Source organism: Colossoma macropomum, unplaced genomic scaffold, assembly GCF_904425465.1.
Source record: "Colossoma macropomum unplaced genomic scaffold, Colossoma_macropomum, whole genome shotgun sequence".
Taxonomy (NCBI): domain Eukaryota; kingdom Metazoa; phylum Chordata; class Actinopteri; order Characiformes; family Serrasalmidae; genus Colossoma; species Colossoma macropomum.
In genome coordinates, this window is record NW_023494785.1 from 42,070,969 (window position 1) to 42,090,197 (window position 19,229).

General features: G+C 41.4%; 1 protein-coding gene across 1 annotated transcript in view; it reads right to left on the reverse strand.

The window, feature by feature from the left end:
* The window catches only part of ephb6 (eph receptor B6), a 113,043-nt gene that overhangs the window by 41,567 nt on the left and 52,247 nt on the right, over positions 1 to 19,229 (reverse strand). Inside the window, exon 5 of the mRNA XM_036595408.1 lies at positions 17,671 to 17,966. Coding sequence (XP_036451301.1) covers positions 17,671 to 17,966 — 296 coding nt within the window. The remainder of the gene's footprint in view (positions 1 to 17,670; positions 17,967 to 19,229) is intronic.

The following is a 19,229-nucleotide window of genomic DNA, read 5'->3' on the forward strand; positions in this document are numbered from 1 at the left end:
GTGAATATATGATTAGAAGATACAGAGGAAATGGGACCTGATAGACCCCAAAACTGCCCCCATCAGATAAACAGCACTTAAAGCTTTCATCTCTGAGAGAGAGGAGAAAATCAAGCTGCTTCAGATCTGAAAACATCCATAGGTGTTTCTGTCCATCCTTCCACTGTGAGAAGACGACTCAGCGCTGTGGGTCTGAAAGGATGTGTAGCTGATCAAGAAGAACCTCACTGAGAAAAGGAGACGGACACATCAAACAAAGAAGCTGGACAATGGACTGACCGCCCCAGAGTCCAGACCTCAACATCACTGAATGTGTTTGATTACTTCAGAAAATGATCAACCAGCTTCTTAAGGCTTTGGGTTTCTTACACGATTGGTTTTTTAGAGAATTTTTTTGATCACACAGTAAACGACGAGAGATCACACACTACATAACTTGTAAGCTGTTGCTGAACCGAATGGAGCCCACTAAACTCACGCAAACTCTCGCAAGCTCACACAAACTCTCGCACTCTCCCGTTACTAGACCCAAATAAACAAACGGAGCGTCTCGCTGCTGCTGCTGTTTTCTCTGCCGTTTGTGCCGACACAGTAAAGAAGCAGCAGGTAAACATGTTAAAGTGAGGATCATGGATTTAAAAATTTTACCAGTTTGGTGTTTTTGGAGTTTTAAATGTACATAAAGTCAATTGTGCCGTAAACTCAGCTCATTAAAAAGCTCACATGTGAGTGACTTTTTGCCTTTTTTCTTTGTTTACTTGCTGTATTTTCTTCTTTAACGTTCTCTGTTTTCATTGGCTGTTGCAGGAATCCGTTCAGATTAAGTCGTTGATCAGTTTATACAAGATTACACTCAGAGTCAGGTCGAAAAAAATCAAACAAGTCTGATAAACTCCAACTGGTCTGAAATGCGATCGGGAGGCCAAATATCTGAGTCTGCGCCCTTCAAACATGACTCGACTCTCTCTCCAACTGACCCGTAAATCTACCGACTAGAGCCGACCAGCACAGACTCAGCCAGACTGAGAATGGGGGCTAAAATCGGGGCAAAAGTCGGGTAGTGTAACCCCGGCTTAAGACTGAACTTTGGAGGAGTGAGTCTCCTGAAAAGAATGGAAGCTGCAATAAAGGTAAAGAGTGACTCACTAAATACAGAAAAAAATTATATTTAGTTCTGTTTTCTGTTAACCATGTTTCTGTTGATGTCTTGATGCTGAAAAATGAATAACTTGTACTCAGTGGCTGTTTGACTAGAAATTAAACCAACGAATGGTCTCTGAATTTTCACAGTACTGCATGTTCAGGAACAAATGATGCTTTGGCAATATTAAACCTGATAAATTCATGGTTATAACGCTGATTTGAATTGAACTGACTTATTATGCTAACAGCTACCCCAGTCTTATAAAGAAATGTTGCCACTGTAAGCAGGCAAACCATGACTTGTCAAAAGGTGAACAGTGACTAGCCTTGGCAGTGACGTATTGACCAGGTCAATAATGTCACACTGTCTTCTGCAGCTGTTTCCTAGCGTCCCTGTAAAACATCCTGTAGGCCAAAATGCTTCCTTTACTTTGTTCTGCTGCTCAAAGATGAATGAAATGAGTCAATTTGAACCTATTTGACAAAACAAGCAGCAGCATTTTGCTATTTCTGGTTTGTTTCCTTAGCCGTGAGTTAGAAATAGTTAAAGGAAAAATAAGAAGAGGCATTTCAAGGCATATACATCACTGAGGACTTCAGAGGGCAAAGCAGCAAAGGCAGCTAAGAGCTTGACTCCACTTTAACAATAAATGCCACAGGCCAGGCCTCCTCCTCAGGGTATCCATCAAACACGCACTGCCAAGAGTCCTAACTCTGCGCTGGGATCTTCATAAACAATGCATCAAATCTAATAAAAGATGATTAATTAAATCAGGAAATGTAGTTCAAGTTAGCCCTGAGGCTGCACATGTTTATTAGGCATAAACAATGACGTCCGGATGAGCCCAGAAAGCCTTCTCAGAGAGGGTTTTCAAATCAGGTTGAGCAGGTATGACTGCTCCGTACACTCCGTCATGCCTGGTGACCTTTAATGCCAGGATGGTCCAAAGGGAAGCAGACTGGGGTTTTATTTGGAGCCTCTCTTTAGCGCAGCGATATGCCACTCAATAATGAGCATTAGAGAAATCTCACAATTAACCTGTCGCCCAACTCAAAGTAAAAGGAGCTCTGTTACCACATACTTTGGGCTACAGTCAGTATCTTGGTCTCTTTTGAAAGGAAACACTCTCAAGTTTCTTCACAACCATCAGAACAATTGAATGAATTACTGACACAGAGTAACAGAGCCTAGAATGGAGGAGTTTATTTCCGCCCAACTCACAGATCTCTGAACTGATCTCTGCCATGTTATCAGACCACATTTTGGATTATGGTGTCTCCGTGGACAGCGGCGAGGCTCTGAAGGTGAGGACACACAGATTTTCTGACATTGGCTTATTCTGTGCTTCATGCTGCAAATGAGACGATCGTAACTGATATGAATAACAGATCATAAAATGGTTTTACGAGAATCAAATCCTGAGATTTCAAGCTTTCTAACAGTATATTGCATTACTGTATTGCCGAACGGTAGTGGTGGCTAAATTTGCCATAAAATATTTGCTTAACGTAAGTAGTTCAGTTATAGTCAGTTACTATTCTGTGTCCAATATTGAACAATATTTACTAACCGCCCAACTTTTCTCCTCAATCTTAGCTGTGCAAGTTCTGGTGTTTGGAGTGGGGAACCATGTCACAAAGATTGCAGGGCTTAAAAAGATGCTTAAAATATTAGGCACGCAGTTGGGGTAAGATGAAATACTCCTTTTCCCTTATGATTCTCCGATTTTTCTTTTTTATCCTGTTTCATATTCGCTCTGCATCTGTAAAACAGCTCATCACAAAACTATTTTTCAACATTTGAAAAACCATTTTTAATATAAAACAATATTTTTAAGAGGTGTAACTTTGGAATTTGTTTAAAACAGATTCATGTTTACTTTTTATATCATTAACGTTACACTACATTTTAAAAATATGTATTTTATTTAAAAAATAAATTCATTTGTCACAGAGATTTTGATCACTGGTATTATCAGGACTCTTATTTTACATTTGAACAGTATTTTCATCTCTATTAAACTGCTTCTTTGGGTCGAGGGATCATCAGAGATGAAGCATCTCGAGGCGTGAGAAGGCGAGTCACACTTGATCATTATATTTCATTAATTTATTCATAATTCTGTATATCAGGCAGCACATAAGTTCTATGTGTCACCAGTGTTCTGTGCTTTAATGGCTGGGTAATTAAAATTTGGTCAAAATAATGCCAAATATCATTTATATTACTTATCTTAAATAGTTGCACAAGGTCACCTGACCACCAATGAGTCAGCCAGTTTACGAAAATCCTCCGTTTTAACCAGATTGTCACTGGAGTCACCGTCACTGGTGTCACACCACATTCATACAACACCAGTGACTGTAAAATATGTTTGGAATTAAGCTCTCCTATTTGCATATATGATAATAGGAGATGTTAATGGACATATTAAGATTATTTAGTTTTGGGATGAAAGAAACAGATTTTTAAAAAATGTATCCACCTTAATTCCCACTCTGAATGGACAACGACCCATTTATAGTAGTTGTGGTCCATCAGGTAGGCAAAAGGAACTCAAGTGTTTGTGAATGACAGCCACAAGATTCACAAAATCCAAGACCACAGAAAGTACAAAATGCCCAAACGGCAAATATAAAATAAGCCCACATTACGTATTTGTAGATGCGAAGCACCTCTTGGTTTTGATCCCTGTTCGGTTTAACTCTGTCTCCTAATCATTTGCAACAAATGCTACGATACTTTGCTGTCCTTCAGTAAAAGACTTGTGGCCACAAAAAAGACGTTTGCACAACTGTGACAAAACACAAACCTCTTAAACCTTTCCTCTCCTGTGTGAACGATAAGCGAATTGGATTGAGAACCAAGGGTCTACATGCTAATGACAACGAGCTGTGGTTCAAATTAGTGTTCTAAGCAGTGTAACATATGGAGAGGAGCTTGTGCCAAATTGAAGAGCAATCACTACAGTGGACAAACGTGAAATGCAGCGCACAAATGATGTTACTCTTCTATAGTGATGTGCAGAATATGTGCCAAAATGAAAAACAAAACCTCCATTACATTGTCGCTTGACCTCTTTACTGAAAAACAAGGCATGAGGATATGCATTTAAAAATGAAATGCAGAATTTGTCACAACTGAGCAAAATTCACCTTGAAATATAATGAACCGTACAGCCGTAAAATAGCCGTGCAATATTGCTTTCCACTGTGCTGTAGCATCACTTTAAACAGATTTGCCTCATTAAATGCAATCATAACACCACTACTTTTCCACAGATGCAGACATGCAGAATATGTGCCAAAATGAAAAGCAAAACCCCCATACCCCTATACCCCCATACCCCTATACCCCCATACCCCTATACCCCTATACCCCTATACCCCCATACCCCTATACCCCTATACCCCTATACCCCATACCCCCTATACCCCTATACCCCTATACCCCTATACCCCCATACCCCTATACCCCTATACCCCCATACCCCTATACCCCTATACTATTTGGAGGTTGTGGCAGAACCACAGAGGATGGTCAACAAGCATATTGGACAACACCTCACACCCTCTGCATGCTACACTGGATAAACAGAGAAGCAGATTCAGGTCAGACTGTTACAGCTGCGCTGTGTTAAAGAGGCTGTTTGAGATCTTTCTAACCCACTGATATACGGCTCTACAGCCAGTCTCCTCACTGCAGAGACGGTACTGATCTCCTGCTGTCTGAACTGAGCTGAACCTCATCACTGTATCTCCTCTCTGATTAATACACACTGTGCAATATAGCATAACTACTACTGTAATGACTCTCACTGCGCACTTTACACTGTAATATTGACGCAATATTGTATTATATTATATTTGTAATATTACAACTGTAATATTGTATTATGTTGTAATATTGAGTTAGTAATGTCTATAATCTGTGCTTTTAATTTACCTCATACCACTCAGTGCCAGCTGTCATGTAAATACAACAAATCTGTCTCATATGCCATGTAAATATGCAAATAGATATACTTTTATTTTATTTCTCTTGTACTCTAACTTATGTGTAGATTTATTTCTATTTTCTATTTTTCTGCATAATATATGTAGGTTTATGTGCAATTATATGTCTTGCTACCGAAACACTGCAATTTCCCTTCAGGAGCAATAAAGTTCTATCTATCTATCTGTCTGTCTGTCTATCTATCTATCTATCTATCTATCTATTACACTGTTTTCACATCGTTTGACCTCTTTTTTATACATCAAATGTATTTTCCTTATTGAAATTCAACCAAAACGGTGAAATGCAGTGCACACAGAAGAAGGCATTGAAACAGCAACATGCGGAAAACGCTCCGAAACTAAGCAAGTGATCCACTACATTGATTTACCGTTAAGTACTGCATGGTAGAAAGCACTATAGCTCTGCCTTCAATACATTTCAAGGTAGACTGCCTGCAACTCTGACACCAATGCTACATTTCATTTTTAAATGTGAATCTGCATTGCTTTTCGGTCAAGCGATGGTATAACAGAGGTTTTGTTTTTCATTTTCTCAAATATTCCGCATAACACTGTGGAAAAGTAATGTCACGTGTGCACTGCACTTCACGTTTCTCCACATTCTTCTCCATATGTAACACACACTTCCATGCAGAACCGAAAATCTCACTCCAGCCGCCTCAACAAAGGTGGCAACACTGTGTTCTGAGATGCTCGGAGGCATGTGAAGGAATCTAAAAATCCTCTCACACTTTTTTTTAATGCCGTTTGCTATTGTGCTCACTGCCTCGACAAAAAATATCATCTATCCTCGACAGATTGTGCTGGCGCACCGCCAGAGCTAAGGCTGAGCTGGCCACCATTCTGCGCTGCTCGAGGACGGACACCTGGACTTCTGTGTCCGAGGCAAGCTGGGAATTTCTTATTTGGTGACCAACCAACAAGCTGCGCACCCAGCTCACCCTCGTATAGGAGTACACTATAATATCTTACTCCACTTTGGCAAACGCCGCGTCTAACAGGCCACTGGCCAGCGCAGCAGGACACAAGATGGGCTGGAATGATGATAATAACAATGATAAGTAGTGTAAAGTCACAAAAGATGTTCTTAGAATCAGATTTAAGTACTCCGTCTTGTTTTTTTTACTCACGTTAATCACGTTCAAAGTGAATACAGAGCACTGTGCTGCGTAAGGCATACTGCTATGATGAAGCCTTTCTGCATGCAGCATGGAGCTAATTGAGAAATGAGGCCGCTGCACAAGCACTCGATGCATTTTTCATGTTACCGTGAGGTTATTTCATATTTAGACAATTCCACATATTTAATGGGTCTTTCTCAGAAATAGACCAATTGGTAAGTACAGTGCTTTGGGTTAACTTCACCCAGTATGTTTGTATCTTCTATCTATACCCACTCATCTCACTTAATCAGGTCAATGACCAGATTTAACATGTCAGTGTCCATGTGCTGATGAAGAGAGAGAGTGGGCATGTCCAGTTTGTTTGTCCATCTGTACAGAATGTTTACAGAAGGACCACAGATAGGATGAACGGACAAGAGTAATAGAGAGAGATCCACCGAGAGAGAGACAGATGGAGACAGATAGAGAGAAAGACATATATATATATATATATGTATCGCTGTTGTTGGAACAAAACCTCGTATCTCCAAAAGGATAACTTCACAGGAGAAAACTAGACTTTTTACCAAGTCATTTTGGGTCATTTCTTTTTGTCCAGTCATCAAGAAATGTACATACAGTGTAAAGGGTAGCAGGTATTTTCAAATTATGTCAAAAACTGAAAAATGTCAAAAACGGAGATACAAGGTTTTGTCCTGACAATATATATATATAGTTTTAACCCATCAGTGTTCATATCTTGAGTATTAAATTTCTATGATCTGCATGTTCCAACACAATCCAGTGGATCAGAGTTGATACAGGGATAATTAATGAATCGAGTATTGGCTAAAATCAGGCTGATCCACTTTTTTTCACTGTCACAGAGGTACCAAAACCGGGTATTATCCACAGTCACAAGTTCATTTTCAGGACTAAAGCTATTTAACCTTTTTTAATGTAGAAAAAGCTCTATTATAAAATGGATAGTCCCGGTCCTAAAATCTGATTGGCTGTAAAATCCACACTATACACACCTATGACCGCCTCACAGCAACTGAACTCTGTATCACTGCACCACGTCAGGGAAATCCTTCTGCTGTTAATGGAATAATCTTTGACTCTAATGCTGCTCGGATGGACCACCGAGTGCACCGATGAAGAAGACCCCGTGTTTTGTTTAAACTGAGAGGCTGACAGCTTATTTTCTTAAGTAGAACTAGGCTGGTCAGCCAGCTAACAGGCTAAAAGAGAGCAAACATGCTAAACAACCTCATCATTAATGTTACAAGCTTTAATTAAAGCATTTACGGTACGATTCACTGTAAAATGGCAATGTAAAAGTAAAGAAGAGGAGGAATGAGACTGAATGGATTATGCACTTCAGATGTTCGTGTTTCAGTCAGAAGTCGCGTCCAACCCAGGCTGAATCCCAAACGGCTCCGTACTCCCTAAACAGTGTTCTAGCTATGAAAGTTTAGAAATTCTAGCCTCTACAGCCAAACAGTGCATCATTTATCGAGTGTGGATGAGTCTGAGACCCAAATGACTGTTTCTTAGCTGTATTCTGCTCTGTTGGGCTGCAGAACCCAGTATGTAAATTCCTATGTAGTGCACTACGTAGGGAGCAGGGAGGTGTTTGAGATTCAGCCCCAGCGTGAGAAGAGGGGCGCTAGCTAGTCGCTAAATAAGACTCTCGGTTGTAATTTAGTGACCAAAAAGTACTTATAAAGCGAAGGTTTTTGCATTAAACAGTGCTGTGTTATCATATGTTCACTGTTATACGACAAAAAGTTTAAAAGTTCATGAAATGACCGCGGTGTACACTGAGGGGCGACCGAACGTTCTCCTCATTCAGGGGTCCATGGTTGCTTGGCATCGAGACCATACTCAAAAGGAACTACATTTCTTGGTGGAATGCTTGTTTATGTTGGTTATTATTAATAATAACTTAATTATTTTAGTAAAATTATGTGTCTTATCATATTTTATGTTGGCCGCCGTTTTATAAAAGCACACACACGTTATTGTGATTTTATCATGTGATAATATTGCAGTAAGGCACAGCTTAGCATGGCTTATTGCTTTAATATCTTCTTTTGATATCTCTCCTCACAGTGTTTTGTATGCGTTTGAGCCAGGCTTACATCTCAACATGGGCATGTAAAAACATGAGCATGCAGCTATTAAGCTTCACATTTTCTGTTGTTTACCACAAACGATACGCCACCAAAAGCATGTGGAGAATACACATCTACAACTCTCACACACAGCAATATGAAATCACAGGGTATTCACTGCACAGTGATGGTAAATGTAGTGGTCTATAAAAGCTGGTAATGGGATGGCCGTGTCCAATGCTTGATTCTGTGGTCACTGAATCATTTTTATGTGGATTTGGATTTAAGTTTTTCTGCTGGAAGATCTGACTACAACCCAGTTTTAGCTTCTTGGCTCAGGCAGCCAGACGTTTTATTTAAAATCTCCTGGTACTCCACTGAGTCCATGATGCCATGTATCCTAGCAAGGTTCCCAGGGCCTTTGGAGGAAAAAGAGCCCCAGACATCACAGATTCTCCACCCTAACAGTGGGGGGGATGAGATTCTTTTCTATATAACCAACCTTCTATTTACTCCAAACCACCTTACTCTCACTTTTAAAGGTGCAGTGTGTAAGATTTAGGGGGATCTATTAGCAGAAATTGAATTTAGTATGCAAAACCATGTGTTCATTAGTGTATAATCGCCTGTTAAAGGTGCAGTGTGTAAGATTTAGGGGATCTATTAGCAGAAATTGAATGTAGTATACAAAACCATGTGTTCATTAGTGTATAATCCCCTGTTAAAGGTGCAGTGTGTAAGATTTAGGGGATCTATTAGCAGAAATTGAATGTAGTATACAAAACCATGTGTTCATTAGTGTATAATCCCCTGTTAAAGGTGCAGTGTGTAAGATTTAGGGGATCTATTAGCAGAAATGGAATTTAGTATGCAAAACCTTGTGTTCATTAGTGTATAATCCCCTGTTAAAGGTGCAGTGTGTAAGATTTAGGGGATCTATTAGCAGAAATTAAATTTAGTATGCAAAGCCATGTTTTTATTGGTGCATAATCACCTGTTAAAGATGCAGTGTGTAAGATTTAGGGGGATCTATTAGCAGAAATTGAATTTAGTATACAAAACCATGTGTTCATTAGTGTATAATCACCTATTAAAGGTGCAGTGTGTAAGATTTAGGGGGATCTATTAGCAGAAATTGAATTTAGTATACAAAACCATGTGTTCATTAGTGTATAATCCCCTGTTAAAGGTGCAGTGTGTAAGATTTAGGGGATCTATTAGCAGAAATTAAATTTAGTATGCAAAGCCATGTTTTTATTGGTGCATAATCACCTGTTAAAGATGCAGTGTGTAAGATTTAGGGGGATCTATTAGCAGAAAGGGAATTTAGTATACAAAACCATGTTTTTATCAGTGTATAATCATCTGTTAAAGGTGCAGTGTGTAAGATTTGAGTGAATCTATTAGCATACATGGACTATAGTATACAAAACCATGTGTTCATTAGTGTATAATCACCTGTTAAAGGTGCAGTGTGTAAGATTTAAGTGAATCTATTAGCATACATGGACTATAGTATACAAAACCATGTGTTCATTAGTGTATAATCCCATTAAAGGTGCAGTCTGTAAGATTTAGGAGAATCTATTAACAGAAATGTTCATTTCTGTGCTGGCTAACCATACTGTGAGACGTTTGAGAACCCAAATTCTGACAAATGAAGGATTATACTTATTTATTAGCACAAAAGAAGCGAGGCAGAGTGAATCCTTGTCGTCAAATAAGCCAAAACATGAAGAAGCAAAACCCGATGGCCACTGTAGGTTCTACTACACGTTTGGAAAGGGAAGGGTGAGGGAGGTTGCAATCTGCAACCTCACCACTAGATGCCACTAAATCTTACACACTGCACCTTTAAATGTTAATCCAGTGTGTATAACTACACACACTGTCATCACTTTAGACCAGTCAGAACACGTTCTGATGCATTTTGCCTTATTTTGCCTTATCAGACAGCACTAACGTAAGAAGAGGTGCACCAAAGTATTAATTAATAAATAAATTAATCAATAAATTATTTTATGACCAGTTTCTGCAGGCATGATGAGACACGTTCCAACCCCAAAATGCCAGCATGTTTAAACAACTGCCATACATGTACTCAGAAAATCTCCCGGCCCCCCCTCTAGACCCCCCGTCATTCCCATATCTTCTTTCCTTCCTGAGGATTTCTGCTAGCTCAGTTCTTGAGTCATTAACCTGTGTCCACTCACTGTATGCTAGACCGCCCCTTCCCCCGCTGTTTCTGTCACTTGTTTACAGTCGAGTGGCCATTACATCACCATGACCTAAATGTGTCACGTCTCTCTCTTTTCCCCGCTCCTTCTCTCTCTCACTCTCTCTCCTTTTCCTTCTTTCTTTCCTCTCTACTCCAAGATGTCTTTAAACTTCTTGTCCGACTTGCCCCCCGTTGCCCCCCAGAACTTAAAGTGACGGTTCAGGCAAAAATCAGATTTACACAGCCTTCAAACCTCAAATGTAGTCAATCGGTCAAGACATGTTTGGTGACTGTTTGCTTTTGTTCTACACCGGAGCTATGAAGCTAATGTAGCTAACAAGCAATGAAAGTTAATAGTCACCAGGTTAGCATCATTATTACACAAATGTAGAGTAGCCTGTTCAAGAAGTGTTTTGGCATGTTAGTTGTGGGTTATGTGTTCACTAGCTGTTAGAGAAAACCTGTGTATGTATGGCGTGGCTGAGGCAAGTCAGTAAATCAGCGATAATTAAACAAATACACAGATCAGGCATAACATTATGACCACCTCCTTGTTTCTACGCTCATCGTCCATTTTATCAGCTCCACTTACTATATAGGTGCACTTTGTAGTTCTACAGTTACAGACTGTAGTCCATCTGTTCCTCTGCATACTTTGTGAGCCCCCTTTTACCCTGTTCTTCAGTGGTCAGGACCCCCATGGACCCTCACAGAGCAGGTACTATTTGGGCAGTAACACTGACGTGGTGGTGTGTTGGTGTGTGTTGTGCTGGTACGAGTGGATCAGACACAGCAGTGCTGCTGGGGTTTTTAAACACCTCAGTGTCACTGCTGGACTGAGAATAGTCCACCAACCAAAAATATCCAGCCAGCAGCGTCCTGTGACCACTGATGAAGGACTAGAGGATGACCGACACAAACTGTGCAGCAGCAGATGAGCTATCGTCTCTGACTTTACATCTACAAGGTGGACTGACAAGGTAGGAGTGTCTAATAGAGTGGACAGTGAGTGGACACAGTGTTGAAAAACTCCAGCAGCACTGCTGTGTCTGATCCACTCGTACCAGCACAACACACACTAACACACCACCACTACATCAGTGTCACTGCAGTGCTGAGAATGATCCACCACACAAATAATACCTGCTCTGTGAGGGTCCATGGGGGTCCTGACCACTGAAGAACAGGGTAAAAGGGGGCTAACAAAGTATGCAGAGAAACAGATGGACTACAGTCTGTAACTGTAGAACTACAAAGTGCTCCTATATAGTAAGTGGAGCTGATAAAATGGACAGTGAGTGTAGAAACAAGGAGGTGGTCAGAATGTTACGCCTGATCTGTGTATTTGTTTAATTATCGCTGATTTACTGACTAAAAAATTTGTTGTTAAGACCATTAAAAGTTTTTTGTCATTTGGTTTGCATTTGAAAAAATTGTGTAAATATGTTTTTTAGCTGAACTTTCCCTTTAAAGACTCAGAGAACCAAAATCAGTGTTTCTAATTATGTTTATCTTGTTCTTGCAGGTTAACAGTAAACATGTATTAAGTTTACCCTTTGAATAATGTTCCAATGACCAATAAATGATCAATATATTTCACCATATTTCTCTCCTCTCAATGTAAACTGGGTGGTCCTAATCTTGGGTAACGTTTCTGTAAGCATTCCCCTTGACCAATCACAAGGCTGTGTCTCTGGCCCCGCCCACACAGAACAGTTTCAGAGTCAGAGAAGCTTAGCGAGCTAAAGCTAACCCAGCACAAATAAAATCTAGCCAGCTAGACCACCTGTCTGTAGCTGCCTGTCGTCTGTTCATTCGTTTAACCAACACCAACATTGTTTGTTCATCCGTTCCTTCATTCACACATCATTTCGTCTGTTTGTTTGTCTGTCCATCTGAATGTCTGGTCATCCGTGACTTATTTTGTCCAGTCAGCGTCACATAGAAGCTGGATAGTAATTTAAGTTCTGTATGAGGGGCAGAGCAGGCCAGGAGTGTTAGACACAGAGCTGTCAATCAAGCTGCTCATTAGCCACGCCCACTCAGTTCTCAGATAGGTCTGATCAGCAGGTTTTTAAGATGTGTTTTATCATATTTATATCATATTTTTCATTTAAGCTTTGCTGGATGTTTAATATAATACTTTAGTATCATACAGACATTTTTCATATTTTACTGTGTTCTCTGGGACTTTAACTCTGGAGAATTTCATCTTCCTCCAGCTTTTTCCTGTCATGCCTTCTGCTGATGCCCCTCTGGGAAGGACAGCCCTTGTGATGCCTGTCTCTCTCTCTCTCTCTCTCTCTCTCTCTCTCTCTGCCAGACAAAGCAGGACTTGGACAAAAGAGAATGGTTTGTCAAACGCCTCCACACACAGATACATACATATACGGCAGCAGTGGCACAAGAAACCCTCACCCCTAAAAGCACACTGACCAAAGGACAGTGATGCACTGATTCTCTACCAGGATTTCGTCCCCCTTCTCCAGTGCAGGTGCTGGAGGTGCTGCAGGACCCAAGTGGTCCTCCACTGATTGCAGTGTAACTCAGTTCCAAGGGGCGAGGGGACACTCGAAAACAAGGGGTAGGGGTAAAAATAAGAAACGGGATTGGGTCTAAGTCCTGTCACTTGAGTCTCGATTCAAGTCCTGAGTCACTAAAGGCGAGTCCCAAGTCCTAATCTTCAAGCTCTAAACAAGTCAGTCTGCATTCTTCAGCTAATTTAAGGCCTTTTTAACAAAGAACACTAATAATGATGGCAGCAGTGAGAGCGACGGTTAATGACAGCGTGTTAGTGTGTGGCTGCCTGCTGCACCACTTAAGGTGGAAAGGGAAATTCCAATAAGAAGCTGGTGAATAAAAAGTCAACTTCAGCTTTGAGGTGAAATCTGTGCTGGTTTTAACTGCAGAAGCTGCTAAAATCGGTCAAATAGAGAGAGCCGTGTTTTGATTTGCTACCATGAGGAAAATGGTCAGTTTGCCTGATTAGTTTGTTCAGTAAGAGTTTAAGAGCTGAGCTGGGCTTCTTGATGCTACTGATGCTTCACCAGTTTCCAGCTTATGGAGGCGACTTAAACTCTAACACTTCACTTCTCTTCTGAAACAAAATAAACCGAGCATCAGCTCAGTGACGGACATCTGAGGACGCTGTTATACATCAAATTTACAGCAGGGACGTAACCAACTGCACAGCAGACGTCTCTCCACGTTTCTTCCACTTTGAGTCTCGAGTCTTTCTGAGTCACGAGGCTCAAGTCTGAGTCAAAGTCCGAGTACTTACTGTTAAAGTCAAAGTCGGGTCAAGTCTTTCTCGATTTTGTCGAGTCGGGTCTCAAGTCATCAAATTCATGACTTGAGACGGACTGGAGTCCAAGTCATATGACTCGAGTCCACATCTCTGATGACAGTAGCTCCTGTTCTTATTTGTCTAGCGCCCCCTGGAGTACTGACTGTTTTAACAGCCACAGCAACGTAAGAACACGAGGTGAATTCGTACAGAAGGACTGAATCTTTGCAGTGCACTGGTCAGGCATTATCGTTTGCATATTTGCGTGTTTGCATATTTGATTTTTTTTCTGGCCTGAAAGTTCAGTGTAGCCTTATTTAATCTTTGTTATTAGTGGTCAAAACTTTTTGACGTTTTCACTTCTAGCCAAAAAACAAAAGGACTATTTTTGACCGTTTTTGGCGGAAAATTGTCAACGACCAAAATTTTGGTGCAACCCTTTAAAAACGTCTGAAATATTTGCTAATGAAGCTGATGTGAAGCAGAATAGAATTAGAAAAATTACTCCTGAAAAGGGCTTTTATTCTAAGTTGCCACGTCAAGCTTTGTTAAGAGGGACTTTTATTTTGACACACATACTTTAGGTTTGCAAACAAACACACATTTCGTCCCCTTAAACAATTAAGCCTGCCTGTAATATTAGTGTGCATAATAGCTGTAAGCAGATCATTCAGCTCCATTAATGAGAGTTTGATATGTATCATGTTTTGAAATGAAACTCTGTTTCAATGCGACTGACCGACAGTGGCTTCGTCATCAATAGTGGCCCTGATACCTTTAATAAGGTCAGTATCAGTGCAGATCCAGCATATCGGATTGGGGCATCGCTACTGAAAGATGCTCTGAAGCTCACATGTGCATTTGTGCCGTGATGATGCACAGGCGGGCGGATGGACACACACACACACACACACACACACACACCATGAAAGGACAGTGAGTGCTGCAGATGGTCTCTTTTGTCAGTAAACAAATCTGTGCTACCCCCCCCCCAACTGCCCGTTGCAGTAACAGACTCAGACGCACACCGTCTCCTGTCCGTCAAACAGAGATTATAATTACAGTGACAGAGGGGCCCAGGGACTATTGATTCACAGCCACACTGACACAACCAACACACACACACACACACACACACACACACACACTCACTCACACTCTACTGACGCAGAGCAAAAGTGACGCAGCAAAGCGCCGCAAGGAAAGAGAGGTGGAGGGTAAAGCAGAATCACACGTCCCGCAGTTTGCTGTGCTCTTGTGTTGTATGCTTGTGCACAGACCGGGTGCTTGTGAATGTGTGTGTGTTATCAGTGCATTTGGTAAAATTACATAATTAGTGCTTTCCCTGCTTTAAAGAATGGCTTAAAAAATGTGATTTACACAGCGCCCCCCCCCTCACGGCCGATCAGCCAAGACATGTTTGGTGTCTTAGGCCCAGTCCCATTTCCTCTTTTTACCCCTACCCCTTGTTTGTCACCCTAACCCCCCTGAGTTACAGAGGGTAGTGGTTGAAATCTCCCCTACGAAATGGGACCCTCAAATTAAAAAAAACATCACTTCATTAACAGCTACCAGCGCTGCTCTGTAGGTGACCCTGCCAGTCTGCAGTGATGGCAGAGGAGGGTAAAGTTCAGCTCCTCACTGCTGGGCTTTAGTTACATTTAGGGAATCATATGCCTTCAAAGAGGGGGGCAATTATTTATTATCGCCCACCCCTAATTCTTCAGTGATATGAAGCTGAAGTCAGATATTCACCAGCTTCTTGTTTGTATTTTCCCGTTCCACCTTAAATGGTGCAGCAGTTACATTCTGGCGCTTCAGGCGTCAGAACTGCTGGGCTATTTAAGGTGGAATGGGAAAGTTAGCTAACTAGCTACCGAGACATTAGCATGCTATTAGCGATTTTTTTATGCTTGTTATGAAGAAAACGACCATAATACACTGAAACGACATTAAACTAAGATAATACAGTGATTATCGTAATTTTTTAACAGAGAAAATTCTCACATTTGTGGGTTTCTTTGGTCTCTTGTTCTCCATCTTGCTGGTTTTTCTTTTTTTCTCATAACTCTCTGTTTGGAGTCTCTGAAAAACCACCGTTTGGAGGGTCATGTAGCCCCAACACTTCACCCTACCCCTCTATATCAACAAGAATTGGGATATCCTAACCCTAGATGTGAACACGTAAAACAGAGGGCTAAGGGCTGAGTGGTAGGGGCGAGACGTGAAATGGGCTTGGGCCTAAATTTTGCTTCTAAAGAGCAACTACACTACTTGCTGCTGACTCCACCCCTGGCTCAACTTTGAAAAATGCTCAAAAATGGGAGGGGCACGCTGGGAGGGGCACTGCAGTGATGTTCGGGTTTGGAGCTGGGGCTGTGAGGGAAACCGGGCAGGCTGTGTTTTCAGAGCTAGCGTTTATTAAGCAATAGAACACTCGAGGTCGTGCGTTATCGCGTATAAAATCATGGCTGTAATGATATTTTGTGATAAGACACTCCCTCTCGTGTTCTATTGCTTAAATATCCTAGGCTTATTATTAACTAAGGCTTATTATTCAGTAACTACAGGGACTTCAGTGCGAACTGGTTGAGCTATTATAGAAGTGTGTAATAAAACCTTGGGCCTGCTGGCAGGAACTGCCCATTTAAGGGTTAACTACATTCAGTGTCTACCTAAAACATAAGAGATCTAAACATACATAGATGGCAAAAGTCATCATTCACTGTCAAAACTTGAAAATGAAAAAGCAAAACTAGAGAAATTCGTCCTTCTCCTGGGTGTCTACCTGTGACAGACCGATGAATGGCATCGGTAACGTTCTGGGGAGACGGCTGAAAGTTTTTCTTGTTTATTCTCACTAGAAAATAAAAGATTTATCTTTTGCTGGCTCAGCTCTTCCATCTCTTTCCCTTCAGACAGCTGGGATGATAGAAAACCTTACCCGTTTTGTTTTTTGTCGCTGTTATTACAGATAAGAACCACGCAGCTCACCTTATTTTTCATCTGTCATGATGATTTATTAACTAATGCTGTAAGAGCGGTGGCTCTATGAGAGCCGCTGTCGCTGCTGTCATTACCACCTTACCAGTGGTATGTCAACAATAGCGGCGGTGACGACTGTGATGTCAGTATCTAGTGTGTATCTAGTGTATCTGCATTGCTAACAAACACTAGAAGTCAATAGTCACCCAAATCTATTCAGTAAAAACACCCCCCGAAACGTCCCTCAACTCGCTGAGACTGCATCCAGGTCTTTAGCAAGGTTGTGCAGACTTGTCGATGTGGTTTAGGACACAGTTACATTTGCGATTTCTGATGTTTTTGAAGGGTTTCATTCCAAACCCCATGTTTATGAATTAAATGAGTATCAAACCTATATTATTGTTCTTTATTACAGAAATGACAGCATGTTTTTGAGTTTGAAGTGTGTTAAACACAGCTGTTATTCTTTTCAAACCTCTTTATATACACAATCGTTAAATAGGGAGGTACAGCGTGAAATTCACTTGGAATAAAACTTCGTTATTAAAAATCAAGACGAATATTTATCCATAAAAAGACGTGTGCATGCGACAGGGAGTCGGGCTTCAGTGCATCGACAAGTCTGTGCGACCTGGATGCTGTTTGAGTGGCCTAAATAAGCAGACTTCAGGCACCAAACCTGCCTCGGCTGACAGACTGCATTTGAGGTGAGGTGAAAACTGTACAAATATGATTTCTGGCTGAACTATCGCTTTAATACTGGTCATTTCCACAGCACTGTTTTACAGAACTCACCCAGACAGGCGGAGCCATTCTGATTGGGCTCATATCCTGCATCACACGTGCAGCCTCCTACAGGCACCATCCAATCACCCTCTGCGTTACAGTGCATCCGGGGCCCCGTCCCGCCTTGTGACTGGCTGTGAGGAACACAAGTCCCGCCCACAGGCACCAGCGCTGTCGGCTCCGCCCCTGAAGGCGTGGCTGGGTAAGAGGCCAGGAAACGACTTGTGGCTGGACAGCGGCGGTAAAATATGGACACGCCCATTAATGACACACATGCTCCACTGTCTACTATAGCAAGCACAAACCTGAGAGAGAGAGAGAGAGAGAGAGAGGAATGAAGGTTAGAAGATGGCTTGTGTCTCTCACAGGGTAACCATGGTGACGGCTAAATATCAAAAACCAAAATAACAATAAAAAACTAGAAAATTGCATTTCCTGAAGAGTGACAGCACAGCTTGCTAAGATGTTGCTAGGCGGTTGCTATTATATCCCAAATGGTTGCTAGGCTGTTGCTAGACAGTTGCTATGCTATCCAAGGTGGTTGTTATGGTATCACAATTGGTTGCTAAGGTGTTGATAGGTGGTTTCTAGGGTGCTGCTAAAAATAATGCATGGCCACATTGTATTAGGGTGTGAGAACGAGATTGTAAGGCGTGGAAATGAGATGATTAAATCGTGGCAACAACTTAGTAAGGTGTGGGAATGAGATCATGCCTTATTAAGCTGTGGTCAAGGATTAATTATCTCGTTCCCACACCTTACTAAGTTGCAGCCGCTCATTAGGATGTCATTCCCACGCCTTACGAAGTCATGGCCACAACTTAATTATCTCATTCCCACACCTTACTAAGTCATGGCCACAACTTAATTATCTCATTCCCACGCCTTACTAAGTCGTGGCCATGCATTAGGATATCATGCCCACGTATTTATACGGGATGTCACCAGCAAGGCTTCGTAGTGCTCTCTGTAGAGGATGTATTCATTTATTTAGGGAGTTTAAAAAATACACAGACTGGCCACTTCAATAAAACCACCTCCTTGTATCTCAACTCACTGTCCATTTTATCAGCTCCACTGACCATATAGGAGCACTTTGTAGTTCTACAATTACAGACCATACAATTAGAGACCATGCTGTCCATCTGTTTCTTTGTAACATGTCTTTTGGCCAGGGGTGCCCAAACATACATTTTGCATACAACTGTCTATTTTCCAAAATATTAATCCTACCACTGATTGCAAGAAGTACAAATGATGCTAGCGGAGGTGGTGGAGGAGGTGGTGGTGGTGGGTGTGTTATGAAAAAGTATCATTGAAAAATATGGGTCACTTGATAAAAAGGCTGAAAAGCAGTGGGCTAGAAAAAGCCACGCTAATGGGAGGACTGGCGAATTCCTTTTGTCTGCTTTTTCTTTTTCATATCCAGACTCTATTACTGCAAATATTAGCATTGGACGCCGCTGATATTTACTCAGTTGAATTGCTTTGGCTGTGCAGGGACGCTGCAGCCAGCTGAAACACACGGCCTCTAAACTCATCCCTGAACAGTGACCCGTCACATATGA